Source organism: Hemicordylus capensis, chromosome 3 (genome assembly GCF_027244095.1).
Source record: "Hemicordylus capensis ecotype Gifberg chromosome 3, rHemCap1.1.pri, whole genome shotgun sequence".
Lineage (NCBI taxonomy): Eukaryota > Metazoa > Chordata > Lepidosauria > Squamata > Cordylidae > Hemicordylus > Hemicordylus capensis.
This window is the reverse complement of record NC_069659.1, coordinates 2,838,197-2,852,687: the sequence shown is the minus strand read 5'-3', so window position 1 is coordinate 2,852,687 and position 14,491 is coordinate 2,838,197. Positions and strand designations below refer to the sequence as shown.

Sequence of the window (14,491 nt, the reverse complement as noted above, 5' to 3'; positions counted from 1 at the left end):
CCACCCTCCCTCCTCTCACCCTACAACTCAGGGAGGCAGGAACCCCTCTCTGAGCCCCTTCAGTGCCTGCAATGAGTGGGAGCTCCTCAGGACTACGCCCCCCCACACACACACATGGAAGAGAGGGGGAGCGAGTGCACCAGGCAGGCACAGTCAGCAGCCCAGACCCTGCCCACCCCAGCTCCAGCCCAGGGAGCGGCTCCCTCACCTTTCTCATCAATGAGCTTGCGGTTTTCTGCCAACTCGTGCTCCAGCTCATCCCGGTTCTCCCTCTCAGCCTCCAGAAGCTTCTTCAGCCTCCTCATCTGGAACTGGGGTGTCTGCATGATGTCACCCATGGGAGAGGCAGATGACCCAGGGAGGAATCTGCAAAGCACCACCAGCCACATGCACTTTAGGTTGAAGGGCATCCAGTTAACACTTCAGCTGCCCAAAGGCCTTCCAAAACAGATGATCCCTGCAATGCCTCCAGCATGTCCGCGGGGTTAGGGTTAAGGTTAAGGTCTGGGCAGCTCACAATTAAAAATCATTTAAAACATTTAAAACCCCATTATTAAAAACATAAATCTAATTACAAGCCTGGATGAATAAATGTGTCTTCAGTGCCTTTTTACAAGTTGCCAGAGATGGGGAGGCTCTTGTTTCAACAGGGAGCGCATTCCAAAGTCCAGGGGCAGCAACGGAGAAGGTCTGTTCCTGAATAGCCGCCAGATGAGTTGGCAGCAGCCGCAGGCGAACCTCTCCAGGTGATCTTAGCAGGCAGTGGGACTCGTGGCGAAGAAGACGTTCTCTTAAATACCCAGGGCCTGAGCTGTTTAGGGCTTTATAGGTAACTAGTGTTTTCAGGCCCGTTGAAATAACGGGTGCTAGTAGGGGAGAGCTTTTTCCCCCTGCCCCACTCCCTCTCACCTTTGCCCCCCTGCCCCTTGCCCGAGCAACTTGTCCCTTGTCCTTGCCCTTGTCCGCCCTCCCTCTTGTCCGAGCCCTCCTTACCCGATCCAGCCCGCGACAGTCGGGCGAAGTAAAAGCATATTTTGCGAAGACGAGAGGAGCTCGCGAACAGAGCTCCTCTCTGTGCTAAGCCACTGCCCAAACTGCCGCTATGGATGCAAAGGACGCAATAGGCGTCCTTTGCGCCCAAAGCACCAGTTTGGGAAGAGGCTTAGCACAGAGAGGAGCTCTGTTCGCGAGCTCCTCTCGTCTTCGCAAAATATGCTTTTACTTCACCCGACTGTCGCGGGCTGGATCGGGTAAGGAGGGCTCGGGCAGCTGGGAGGGAGGCCGGCAGCGGCATTCTCATGGGCCATTTTGGCCCTTAATCATTTGGTGGGGGGGAGCAGGGAAGGAGAAACTGGGCAGCTGGGAGGGCGGGAGAGTGGTTGGCGGCTGCGGCCGCGGCTGGAAACATTTGGGGCAAGGGCAATTTTGGGGCCAGGCAAGGGCCCCAAAGTCTTCCAGCCGCCCGTCCTTTGCGGCGCCGCCAGGCCTCGGCGGCGGCTCCGCCACCACCTCAGCCAGCTTCCCCCGCCGTCTCTTCCTTCCGCCCGGCTTCGGCGGCGCGTCCAGGCCTCGGCCATGGCTCTGCCGCCGCCTCGGCCGTGCCGCATCCAATGGCTGAGGCGGCACCTTGTATTCTGGCTGGAAACATATCGACAGCCAGTGTAGCTCTTTCAGTACGGGAGTAACATGGTCTCTCCTAGATGACTCAAAGACCAAACTGGCTGCCACATTCTGGACCAACTGCAGTTTCTGGACTATGTACAAAGGCAGCCCCACATAGAGCACATTGCAGTCATCCAGCCTAGAAGTTACCAGCAAATGTACCACTGTTTTGAGGTCGTTCATCTCAAGAAATGGACGTAGCTGGCGTATCAGCCCAAGTTGATAAAAAGCACCTCTGGCCAGCACCTCAACCTGGGACACCAGGGAGGGGTTCTGATCCAGAAGCACCCCCAGACTACGTACCTGTTCCTTCCTGGGAAGCATGACCCCATCCAGAACTGGCAGATCAAAATTGTCTGCCAAGTTCCAGCCCCACACAATAAGTACCTCCATCTTATCTAGATTCAGCCTCAGTTTGTTATCCCTCATCCAGCTCATTACTGCCTCCAGGCAGGCATTTAGGGAGGTCATGCCTTCTCCTGATGATGTTGACAGGGAGAAATAGATTTGGGTGTCATCAGCATACTGATAACACCCTGCACCAAATCTCCTGAGAGCCAGCGTGGTGTAGTGGTTAGCATGCTGGACTAGGACCAGGGAGACCTGAGTTCAAATCCCCCATTCAGCCATGACACTTGCTGGGTGACTCTGGGCCAGTCACTTCTCTCTCAGTGTAACCTACTTCACAGGGTTGTTGTGAGGAGAAACTTAAGTATGTGGGCTCCTTGGAGGAAGAATAGGATATAAAATGTAAATAATAATAATCTCTCCCAGCGGTTTCATGTAGATGTTAAACAACATCGGAGAAAATATGGAGCCCTGAGGGACACCATACGAAAGTTCAGATTTGGAAGAACAATAGTCTCCAAGATACACCATCTGGAATCTACCCATGAGGTAGGAGCAGAACCACTGCAAAGCAGTGCCTCCCACCCCCAACCCCGTCAGACGTTCCAGAAGGATACTATGGTCAATAGTAGCTAAAGCCGCCGACAGATCCAAAAGGACCAACAGAGTCACACTGCCTCTGTCAATTCCCAATTGGAGACCATCCATCAGACCAACCAAAGACCAAGCCCGCCCGAAAGCCATTTTGAAATGGGTCTAGATGGTCAGTTTCCTCCAAGATCTCCTGGAGCTGGGAGGCCACCACCTTCTCAATTACCTTGCCCAACCTTGGAGACAGGCCTGTAGTTGCTTAACTCTGAGGGATCCAAGAAAGACTTCTTCAGAAGTGGTCTAATGATGGCCTCCTTAAGAAAAAGGAGGCCTCCTGCCCTCCCCCAGAGAAGCATTTATAATCTCTACCAGGCCTTCTACAACAGTCTCCCTGCCAGATAGTATAAGCCAAGTTGGGCAAGGATCAAGAAGGTAGATGGAAGGCCGCACCATTCCATGCAACTTGTTCATATCCTCAAGAGTCACAAAGTGAAACTGATCGAGGGTCATCACATAAAAGGAGCTGCTGGACACCTCGGCATCAGACTCTGTAACAATTGTGGAGTTTGAATCTAAGTCAGCCCGAATACGAGAGATTTTGTCCACAAAGAACTCATTGAAAACATCACAGAGAGTAACTGTTGATTCCAAATACTGATTCAAGGGGGAAGGGGCGCACATTAGCCCCTTCACGACCCTGAACAACTCCGCCGGATGTGCACTTGTGGACGCAATATGGGAGGAAAAGAATCGCTTCTTTGCCGCACGTATCGCCTGAGCATAGATCTTCAAATGAGCTCTATGTAGCAATCTGTCGTAATTGAGTCAAGTTTTTCTCCACTTGCACTCTAGTCATCTAACCTTGCCGCTTCAGCCCCCTTATTCTTTCATATACCAAGGGGCCAGTTTTGAAGGGGGTTGGAAAGGACACTTAGGAGCGATCGTGTCCATTGCCCTGTGGAGTTGATTATTCCAATTCTCTACCAGAGTGTCGACAGGGTCACCAGCAGAGCTAACAATAAATCCCTCCAAGGCTTCTTGGAATCCTGATGGATCCAGTAACCTTCTTGGGTGGACCATCCTAATGGGCCCTCTGTCCCTGCGGAGGTGAGACATGGTCATGCATCCAACCTTAACCAGATAGTGGTTCCTATAAAGGCCCAAAGCTGGGCAGGTGACCCCAGGAACTGCTGAGTCACTCAGGAACTGGCCCCAGTCCCGCACACACTTCCCACAGATGTTACGCAGAGGCAGCAGGCTGTAGCCTCACAGGGGAAGCAGGAGCAGGCAGACAGCAGCAGGAGGAGCCAAGAGTATCCACCCAGTCTTTCACCCTGGGCAGTACTGGATGGGAAGCAGACGGACTCTTCCTCTCCTCTACTGGGCTTCTAGCAAACTGAGAGGTGTTTTTCCTATGGAAACCACCTTGATAGCATTGTTGGAAAGCAGTATATAAATATCTGTATTGTAGTTGTAGTCTTGATTATGTTGCTATCATCTTCTATCCCACGGCTTGTGTGTTGGGTTCGCTAATGCCAATTCACTTCAGTAAAATGAGTCTGACAATCTTCCTCGAGTTTGTACATGTGACAATCCTGGTTATGCATTCAGCCCACTGAGACCATTAAAGAGTCTTGTTTTCATGGAACACAGAAATAACCTCCGTCAGGTATGGGGGGTTGGGAAACCAACTCTCACTCACTTATTCATACTGGAGGAAGATGCGACCTTCTGCAGCCTCAGGAACTTCACCTCTCGCTTTGGCGGGGTGCTCTCCTCTGAACTGGTGCTTGAGCTGCAGATGCTGGCTGGCTCTGGCACTGGAGGGGGGAAAGGAGGCGAGCACACAGCTGGTCAAAGCAAGGCCAGCAGGAGCCCAAGGCAGCCACACCACCTCTCCAAAAGGAAACGGCAAAGCTGAAGACGCTACCAAAAGGGCAACTCAGTTTATCAAGAGGACAGATCCGTTTTCTTAAGAAAAAAGGGTTTCAACATTTGGATCCTTTGCGTTTAGGAAAGGTGATACACTCATGGGAACATGAGGGGTTTGGAGAATGGTAAGTAGGGAGAATGAATGTGGGGGAAATGGATGGTCCATTCCCAAATGATGAAGAGGACTAGGTCCCTGGCTCAAGTAGTACTTTTAAAGATAAAGAAGAGGCAATATTGCCACTCCAGCTGTGGATCCCCGTGCCAGGCCACACCTAGCCGCCTCCTCCTGTAATGTGGCCGGGGTGGGGGAGAAACCCATCCAAGAAGTGCTCCACACAGCTGAAGGTCCTTCTAGCCACCTGTGGGCAGCCACACAGCGTGGCCACAGTGCACTCTTTCAAGTGCTGTGCTGGACAGACAGAGCGCCGAGCGCCTTCCAGTGGCCCCCAAACAGGGGCCCAAAACATGGGGCCAGCCCCTTTCCAGTAGCCCACGGCAGAGACAGCTGCTCCCTCTCTCTGTTCTGCAGAGGTTCACCCAACATCTGCTCCGCTGTCGCTCCCACCCACGTGCCGGGCCTCCTCTCCCACCTCTTCCAGGCCACTGTCCTGTCCAGCCACGTTTGCAGGAGAGCCTTTTCGAACCGATGCCCAGCCTCCCTCGAGACCACGAGGGCGGAAGGACAGTCTCCTAGCTCCTCCCTCAGCCAGAGCTCCCCTGCAGCTGGGGGAGACGCAGGGCAGACTAGGGAGGGGCTGGGAGAGAGGTTGCTGCGCCTCCAGGGGACAGCCCCCCTCCAGGCAAGGCTAAGCGTGCACCCCAGGGAAGCAGGCTCGGCAGCACCCCCCTGCGCATCAGGCAGGCATGCTCACCCGGCACTTACTTTTCTTTCGAAGGAAGTTCTCCAGATTCTCACCGAGGCACTCTTCGTTGTACAGCATGAAGTTCAGGAATTTGGCCATCTCCGCCTGAGGAAGGAGGGAGAGGGAGAGAGGCAGGAGAGCATGAGCAGCTGTGCTCCCCCCTGTGCCGGAGCAGCTGGGCCTCCCCCACCAGGCCATCCTGTTCAGCTTCTGATTGTGCCAGAGTGGTGGTGGGAGATGCTTCTGCCTCCATCCAGACAGCTCTCCAGTGCCTAGTGGGCTCCAGACAAGGGAGAAAAGCTGACCAGGCACTCACATAAGGGGCAGCGGGGGAGGCGGAGAAGCCAACAAGATACCCAAGGGACCAGGAACCGACAGCTGAAGGCAGGCACTTGTGTTACCTGGAGGTTGTACTCAACGGTGGCCCATTCCTTAGGAATCTTGTCACTCATGGAAGCGTGGTAAAGCAGCAACATGACCACCTAGAGAGAGAGAGAGAGGGGCAGAGACAGACAGCAATCAGGTCACAGGCCAAATGCAACGGGAGGGCAGTTGCATTGATTGGGCCCAGCATTGATTGATTGATTGATTGTTACCCCGCCTCTCATTAAGAAAACCCCAAGGCAGCCCACAATAAAATTTAAAAACAAGTTTATAAAAAAGACACATTAAAATATTGAGCTAAAAAATAACATGAAGCTCCCAGTCCGTTTCTAAGCCAAATTCAAAGTCCTGATTCTAACCTTTAAAGCCCTAAACAGCTTGGGACCAGGTTAACTGAGAGAGCGCCTTGCCCCATATATCCCGACTCAGACCTTAAGGTCTTCTTCGTAGGCCCTCCTCTGGGTGCCCCTGACAAACAAGGTGAAGTGGGTGGCTAGTTGCAGGGGAGTAATGGCAGGAGAGAGGGCACGCCCTCAACTCCTGTCTGTGGCTTCCAGCGGCATCTGGTGGGCCACTGTGCGAAACAGGATGCTGGACTAGATGGGCCTTGGGCCTGATCCAGCAGGGCTGTTCTTATGCTACCAGGGAGAGGGCCTGTTTGGCGGTGGCCCCCGTTTATGGAATAGCCTCCCCAGTGAGGCTCACCTGGTGCTGTCACTTTGTTCTTTTAGACAAACTGATTTTTAAAACTGGTTTTTTACATTTCTATTTTTTGTTCTGTGTTGTGATTTGTTTGCCATGTTTTGTGTGTTTTTATTGGATGTTTTTAAATGTTGTGTTGCAAGCTGCCCAGAGAAAAGTGTGTTAGGGGGCAGCTAACAAGTAAAGTTCTTTATATCATTATTTATTTATTGTTATTTTGTTAAATTTATATACCACCTTTCATTAAAACAATCCCAAGGCGGTGTTGTTATTAATTATTAAACCTGATGTCGTGAATGAAGCAGTCAGCTGATGAACAGAAGAACAGCCCTGCTGGATCAGGCCCAAGGAGGCCCATCCAGTCCAGCCTCCTGTTTCACACAGTGGCCCACCAGATGCCTCTGGGGAGCCTACAGGCAGGAGCTGAGGGCAGGCCCCAAGAACCTTTTCAAGGGGAGCTGGATGTCTCTTTTCAGGAAGGACTGCTGCCTTTGCATCACAGCCTGTCTATGTAGGGCTTAAAGACTACTAGTATTGCTCAGACATTGCTAACCATGCCCCACATATCTCTCTCTCTCTCTCTCTCTCTCTCTCTCTCTCTCTCTCTCTCTCTCTCTCACACACACACACACACACACACACACACACCCAGGAAGATCTGGCATGCAGATAGCAGCAGACACTGAACTCATGTTGATACCTTGGCAAGTTCCAGCTCCTCGCCTGCCAAAAGCTTCTCCTCCGACACCAGGCTCTGTGTGGTAGATCTGTGCTTGCAACGCTCTGGAAGAGAACCATGAGCAGATGAGGAAAAGATGCTTGAACTCCACCAGGGCATCATCCCTGGAGAAGGCCTGCCCTACAATTCCAGCGCCCACAAGCTCTGCACCCCACCCTCTTCTTCATTCACCCAGGAAGGGTAAGAAGTGCCCCCCCTCCGGTTGCAAACGGCCACCCATGGAATTCCCTTCTGAGCCTCCCCAGCCTGCAGCACCGCAAGGTGCTAGGTTGTTTTGCTTTTCAATGAAGGACAGATGGTGAGGGGGTCAGGGGCACTGTATTTCTATCCCTTTATAGTATCTCATCTTTGCCTGCCTGACATTTCTATTTGCGCCAAGTCCTTGAGTTGGGGGCAGGCTATAAGGCAACCTGTCACTGGGACATTTAGCGCTCAGAAGCAGCCCATGCTTCCAGAGCTTCTCTCTTGATCCTGGCAGCATGCATGGGCCCAGGAAGCAGGTTGGGTCCCCTGCCTCGAGCTTGTCTTATGCTGCCCCCAGAAGGCAGGACTAGATCGAAGGCGCTTAAAGTTTCAGGAAGGTAGATTTTGATTGAACATTAGGAGAAGCTTCTAAGGTCAATGGAACCAGTGACAGGGGGCGGGGCACGGCAGATATCTCATTTCCCAGCTCCTTCCATGGGGGGGCACGGAAGAGGGAAGCTCAGGTGAGCCACAGGTAACTGAACCCTGACTAAACACTCTCTTCACAGGGGCAGACCCGATCAACAATCCACCAGGGAGTCAAGAACTGCCAAGTGGCAGGAGTGCTTACTCTCGAGAAAGCTGCTGACATAGGCAACCCGCTCGGACATGCTCTGCTGCAACACAGCCTGTCCCTCTTCTGTGCCATGGCTGGAAGAGAACAAAACAGTCACTTCAACAGACAGTGAGGGGGGAAATGCATTCCTGATGAGCAACTTGACCATCCGGAGGCTGAGGATCCAGGACAAGTGGGGAAGAGGTGGAGCTGCAACGCAGTGTTTAGAGCACTGGACTAGGCCCATGGAGTCCCGAGCTCAAATCCCCGTTTCGCCATGGGACTCACTGGGTGACTCTGGGCCAGTCACTCACCTCTCAGGGCTAACCTACCTAACAGGGTTCCTGTGGAGATAAACATAACCATGTACCCCACTCTGTGCTTCTTGGAGGAAGAGCGGGATATAAACATAGCAAAATAAAACAGACGTGTTAAAACAGCTCCTATCCATAGAGCTGACTCTTTCCATGGCAACCAGGAGGACACAGATGGAAAGCTTGAAGCTCTTTCCCATATGACAAAACATCACCCAACTCTTCTGAGACTGCCCCCCGAAACAGGGAACTCAGCAGGTAGCCAGCCCATGGGACATGGAGAGGCTTTTTTTTTTTTTTTTGGTGGGGTGGGAAGGTGCCATTCAATTACCATCAGGAGGAAGTAACACTACAACATGAGCAAAGCAGGAGATCTAAGCTAAGGACATCAACAGTTGCCTTGCTGGGTAAAAGCAACGTCTCCTCCATTCTCTCTACAACAGTGACCAGCTGGATGATGCATGCCAGTGGAGCATAGAGATGAAGGCCCTTCTCTTCTTGCCTGTACCCAGGACACAGCAATCATAGGCACTCAGCATATGAATGTAGAGGTTCAGTTTAGTTAACAATGGCTATCCGCCAAGGCAGGCCCACTGATTTGTCTAATTCCTAGGGAGGGAGGGAGGGAGGGAGGCCACCATGAATTCTGTAATCAATTGTCTGCCCTGAACCTAATGATCATTAATACTGTATTTAGCTGAATCCAAGACTGTTTTTTGAGTTTAGAAATCAGGAGGTCATCTTAAATTCAGAGACCTGTTCCTTTCCATTAAATGCAGGTGTAACCTTATTCAACCTCTACTTTTTAAGGGGACCATGTTAAATTCAGAGTCGTCTTCAGTTCAGGTATATACGGTATTTCTGTTCATGCCTCACTAGACAAGCTGCCAAATCAGCTGACAATTAAAAAGCACACATAAACAAAATCTATGTTTGGGACCCATGGAGGTGTTTATGGCAGCTGATGCTATAGTCCAGACTCTTATCTCCAGAGCTATGGGGCTGAATGACGCCAGACGCCAGCCAACAGAAGCAGCCCACGCCAACTGCTCTGCAGAGTCTTCTGCCCCTGGCACTTGGTAGCAGCCCAACAGACACACTCACCCCAACCTCCTTGGTTTCTCTGCAGGGGCAGTCAACAAAACAAGCGAAACCTCCCTCTGGGTTCTCACCGCCAGTTCTCACTGAGGGGCTACACAGGCCCTGAGTATTTGGGCAAGGCTGCCGACTGCCATGGAGCAGAACACACACCACACCTGACAAGGATACCCACCGTCCCTCACGTCCTCCACTTCTCCTTGGCCTCCGAAGCCAGAACTCCCCAGGCTCAAGTCATTGCCAGCAATTACGGCTTTGTTTACTTCCGGACTTGCATTATTAGCAACGCCCATCCAGTTAGCAAGAGCACATTCATGCCCCCAAAGAGCCAGCAGGGGGAGCCAACTCAGAGGCTTCTCCAGTTTGACATCCTCATTTTAAAAGTTAAGTCAGGGCAGCCCCTCCAACTATGTTCTCCAGAGCGCCCAGGAGAGCCACCTTTTACAGTTTGGAGCAACGGATCTAGTTTAGAGCATGCTTCTCTGCAGCCCAACAGGCAGACCAGGCACCCACATTTATGCACCTTGGCTGAGACAGCTCAGCAAGACCTCAACAGCTCTAAAGCCATACACACAGCCAGTTATTTTCAAGGCCAAATCTAGGCTGCAAGGAAGTAAAAGGTTAAGTTCTAAAATTCCTGGACTGGAGTTGCTTCACAGCAGGCTGACTCAACCAAAGACAGCTTGGAATGGGGTCCTTAAAGGTCTTCTTCCATCCAAGACTGCCAGACACCACAGACCTTCTTTCAAATCATTCTTCAGGGTACCTTGGCCTGGTGAGCCCAGGTAGTGGGTAGCCTTTTTGTCTTTTATGATTTGATGTCTTGTGTATTTTTATTTTTGTTTTAATCCTCTGTTGTGAGCCACAAGATAACAATTTGAGAACAATGGGGCAGTTAACAAACGAAATTTATTATTAATTATTTCTTGTTTATACAGTCAGACAGGTGTTATTGACTGGTTTGTTTTATCCAGACATCGAGTCCTGCCTAATGACCTGGGATGGCTGGATTTTATTATCAATATTGTTGCTGTTATTATAGAGATCGTCGCAAAATAGAGGCTGTTCCCAGTAAAGTTGCTTTTTGTAACTGGCTGGTGGTGATTTCTGCGGCCTCTATGGTGTTGAGGTGCTCTTCAAGGTCTTTTGGAATTGCACCCAGGGCGCCAATTACTACTGGGATTATTTTGGTCTTCTTCTGCCAGAGCCTTTCAATTTGTAGATCTTTGTATTTTTTTTTTTCTATTTCTTTTTCTTCTATTCTGCTATCCCCTGGTATTGCTATGTTACTTTGACTTGTTTTATTTTGACTTGTTTTAATTTCTTCTCAACTACAGTTATATCTGGTGTATTGTGCGGCAGATGTTTGTCTGTTTGTAGTCAAAAGTCCCATAATATTTTTGCTTCGTCATTTTCTACAACTTTTTCAATGTTATGGTCCCACCAATTTTTGGCTACAGGAGGTAGCTTGTATTTTTTGCAGATGTTCCAGTGTATCATCCCTGCTACCTTCTTGTTGTTGTTGTTATACAGCAAAGGCTTTTTCAGGGGCAACACCCACCTGAACAGATCTGAGAGGCACTTTTGTTAGCAGGACAGAGATGCCAGCTCAAAACTGTTCTCTGTGTGTGTTTTCCCCCCAATTTAACACTATATTTATTTTATCCCAAAGATGTATATCCTTCCTTTCAATCTAAAAGATCTCCAGGATGGCTTACAGTACAGGGAACCCTCGCTACCCACAATTTCACGTATCCGTGGTCAGGTAATTGAAACCCAACCTCAACATACATGGGGGGAGATGGTTTTTAAAAGGTTAATTTTGCGTATCCCCAGTGTCAAAGCAGCCGGAAATGACCTCAGGGGTAATTTCCAGCCCCCATTTTGAGAAAAGGAGCCATTTTTTGGCTTGGGGGGGGGACCAAACTTTCCTATGATTTTTCACAGAAAAATGGGGGAAATGGGATGGGGGGGGCATTCCTGGACAGCTGGAGACCCACGGAGCACAGTAGGGCACTTTATTTTGCGCTTAAAAAAAAAAACTTTTTTGCCCACTTTCAAGCCTCCAGGAACATGACACACACACACACCCATTCCCACAATGTCCAGTTATCCATGGCTCCTTTATCCATCGTTGCAGGGAAAGAAAGGGCAGAACAGAACCCTTGAGGTTCTGAGAAATGCTAGGGAAACACCATATTAAATCCTGCCCCCAAACTTTGGTCTTCCTGCAGCCACTATAAGGAGAGCTGGTCTTGTGGTAGCAAGCATGACTTGTCCCCTCTGCTAAGCAGGATATGCTCTGGTTTGCATTTGAATGGGAGACTACATGTAATATAGTCCCCTTAGGGGATGGGGCCGCTCTGGCAAGAGCAACTGCATGCTTGCATACAGAAGGTTCCAAGTTCCTTCCCATCTCCAGATAGGGCAGAGCATCTGAGGTTCTAAGTTCCCTTCCGGGCAGCATCTCCAAGATAGAGCTGAGAGAGACTCCTGCCTGCAAACTTGGAAAGCCGTTGCCAGTCTGGGTAGACAATACTGAGCTAGATGGACCAATGATCTGACTCAGTATAAGGCAGATTCCTATGTTCCTAAGGTGTTCCACTGCTGTAATGTACTTGATTTTTATTTAATGCTCTGCCTATACTTGCTGCTGCTACACAATTTGCAGTTGTTTGGTTGTTTTTAGCACATAAATTGTTGATTCTTATTGGCATATGCGGCTTTGAATGGATCTATAGGAAAGGGGGGTTATTTTAACAACTTGGGAACCTAGGAAGCTGCCTTATACCAAGTCAGCCATTGGTCCATCTAGCTCAGTATTGCCCACACTGATTGGCAGCAGTTCTCCAAGGTTCTCAGGCATAAGAACAGCCCTGCTGGATCAGGCCCAAGGAGGCCCATCTAGTCCAGCATCCTGTTTCACACAGTGGCCCACAAGATGCCTCTGGGGAGCCCTCAGGCAAGAGGTATGTGCCTGCCCTCTCTCCTGCTGTTGCTCCCCTGCAACTGGTATTGAGAGGCATCTTGCCTCTGAGGCTGGAGGTAGCCTATAGCCACCAGACTAGTAGCCATTGATAGACCTGTCCACCATGAATCTGTCTAAGCCCCATCCAAGTTGCTGGCCATCACCACATCCCATGGTAAAGAATTCCATAGATTAATTATGTGCTCTGTGAAAAAGTATTTCCTCTTGTTGGTCCTAAATTTCACAACTTTCAGTTTCATGGGGTGACCCCTGGTTCTAGTGTAGTGCAAAAGGGGAAAAATTTTCTCTCTATCCACCCTCTCCACTCCATGCATAATTTTATACACTTCTATCATGTCTTACCTGGAGATGCTGCCAGGGAGTGAACCTGGGACCTTCTGCACACAAGCATGCAGATGCTCTTCCACTGAGCTTTGGCCCCATTCCCTAAGGGGAAAATCTTAGAGCACTCACATATAGTTAACCACCCAAATGCAAACCATTTGGACCCTACCTTGCAAAAGGGATAATACATGCTTGCTACAGACAAGACCAGTTCTCCTCCTTTAATGGTGTAGGGGCAGAGCTGGATAAATCCAGGTGCCTGGGAATTCTGAATATTTTTGGAGCCCGGACTATGGGGTGGGGTGGAAGGGGTTAAAATGAGAAAGACTGTGAGGCTACCTCTTGAAACTCCATTAGGGTCCTACATTCACCCTTGAGAAGTTAAAAGATGCCACGTTTATTAATTTCTCTGTTCCTGTAATGGAGAAGCACCACCGTTTCCTGAAATCTGGCAGGAGGCCAACAGGAAAACTCGCGTTCCTTTTGTATACTGATTTTTTGATTCCATGCACAGAGCAGACACAGTGTGATTTTAAAACCGAGTCTCCTCAGCCAGACACCTGCTTTTACAACCCCGCAGGAACCCTCTCAGTGCCCGTCCATGGTAGATTTTCCAGGCTGGCTGCTGCTCTTGCTAATTTGTTAATCTGAGTTCAGAACCAGATGGAGGGGAATTAAGCAGGGCTTGGCTAAATATAGCCTCTGCAGCAATTCCTCTTCTCCGTCTCCTCCAACACAATCAGAGCCAGTTTCACAGGACAACTGTAGCGGTCCGCCAGAGAGAGAACGAGTACAAAAGGGCTCCCAGCATCAGCACAGGATCCTTGAAAGCAACCAAGAATGACACAGGCTTGGCACAACCCCCACCCCTCATGGCCTACTGGAACAAAGCCCAAGTACACAGGAACACAGAAAGCTGACTTATACTACGTCAGGCCATTGGTTCATCCAGTTCAGTACTGTCTACACTGACTGGCAGCGGCTTCTCCAAGCCCTATCTCAGCCCTGTCTGAGGAATCTCAGGAGTTGGAGTCTCTCCCAGCCCTATCCGAAGATGCTACCAGAGATGGAACTGGGGACCTTCTGCATGCAAGTGCTACTGCACTCAGCTATGGCCCCATCCCTTAAGGGGAATTATCTTAGAGCACTCGCATGCAGTCACCCAACAATTTAGGGAATTTAGGACCAACAAACGGAAATACGCACAATGCATAATCAACCTGTGGAATTCTCTGCCACAGGATGTGGTGGCATACAACAACCTGGACGGCTTTAAGGGGGTTTGGATAACTTCATGGAGGAGAGGTCTATCAACGGCTACTAGTCGGAGGAGGGCTATAGGCTACCTCCAGGTTCAGAGGCAGGATCTTCTGTTTCTTTTTTAGACTGTGAACTCTTGCGGGGCAGGGAGCCATTTACTTACACACACACACACACACACACACACACACACACACACACACCACTTTGGGAATTTTGTTGAATCGTATTCATATTCTGGGTCTTCAGCTCAGAAAAGAGACACAATAGAGACATATATCGTTAGAACAGCGTTGAGGGAGTAAAGAGACAAGGTTTGTCAACTCAGCATCAGAATAAAAGAGACTATAACAAGTCTGGGGCGAATGAAGAGATCTACTTCTCCAAGCGATGCATAATCAGTCTATACACCCTGCTGGTGCCAATTTCAGAAAAAGCTGAAATACAGAACTAGTTGTCTTTCTGTCTTTAAAGTCTGAGATCTGC

At 50.0% G+C, this 14,491-nt stretch overlaps 1 protein-coding gene across 7 annotated transcripts in view; it reads right to left on the bottom strand.

Annotated features, from left to right (window-relative positions):
* The window catches only part of NUMA1 (nuclear mitotic apparatus protein 1), a 108,105-nt gene that overhangs the window by 27,326 nt on the left and 66,288 nt on the right, over window positions 1-14,491 (bottom strand). For all 7 annotated transcript variants that reach the window (XR_008318723.1, XM_053305352.1, XM_053305354.1 and 4 more), the window contains exons 4-9: window positions 8,036-8,115; window positions 7,183-7,265; window positions 5,798-5,878; window positions 5,417-5,501; window positions 4,304-4,421; window positions 209-366 (exon numbers count right to left, since the gene is read on the bottom strand). Coding sequence is in view for 6 of the 7 variants with exons in the window: in XM_053305352.1 (XP_053161327.1) it covers window positions 209-366; window positions 4,304-4,421; window positions 5,417-5,501; window positions 5,798-5,878; window positions 7,183-7,265; window positions 8,036-8,115 (605 nt within the window). In the remaining variant the exon portion in view is untranslated. The remainder of the gene's footprint in view (window positions 1-208; window positions 367-4,303; window positions 4,422-5,416; window positions 5,502-5,797; window positions 5,879-7,182; window positions 7,266-8,035; window positions 8,116-14,491) is intronic.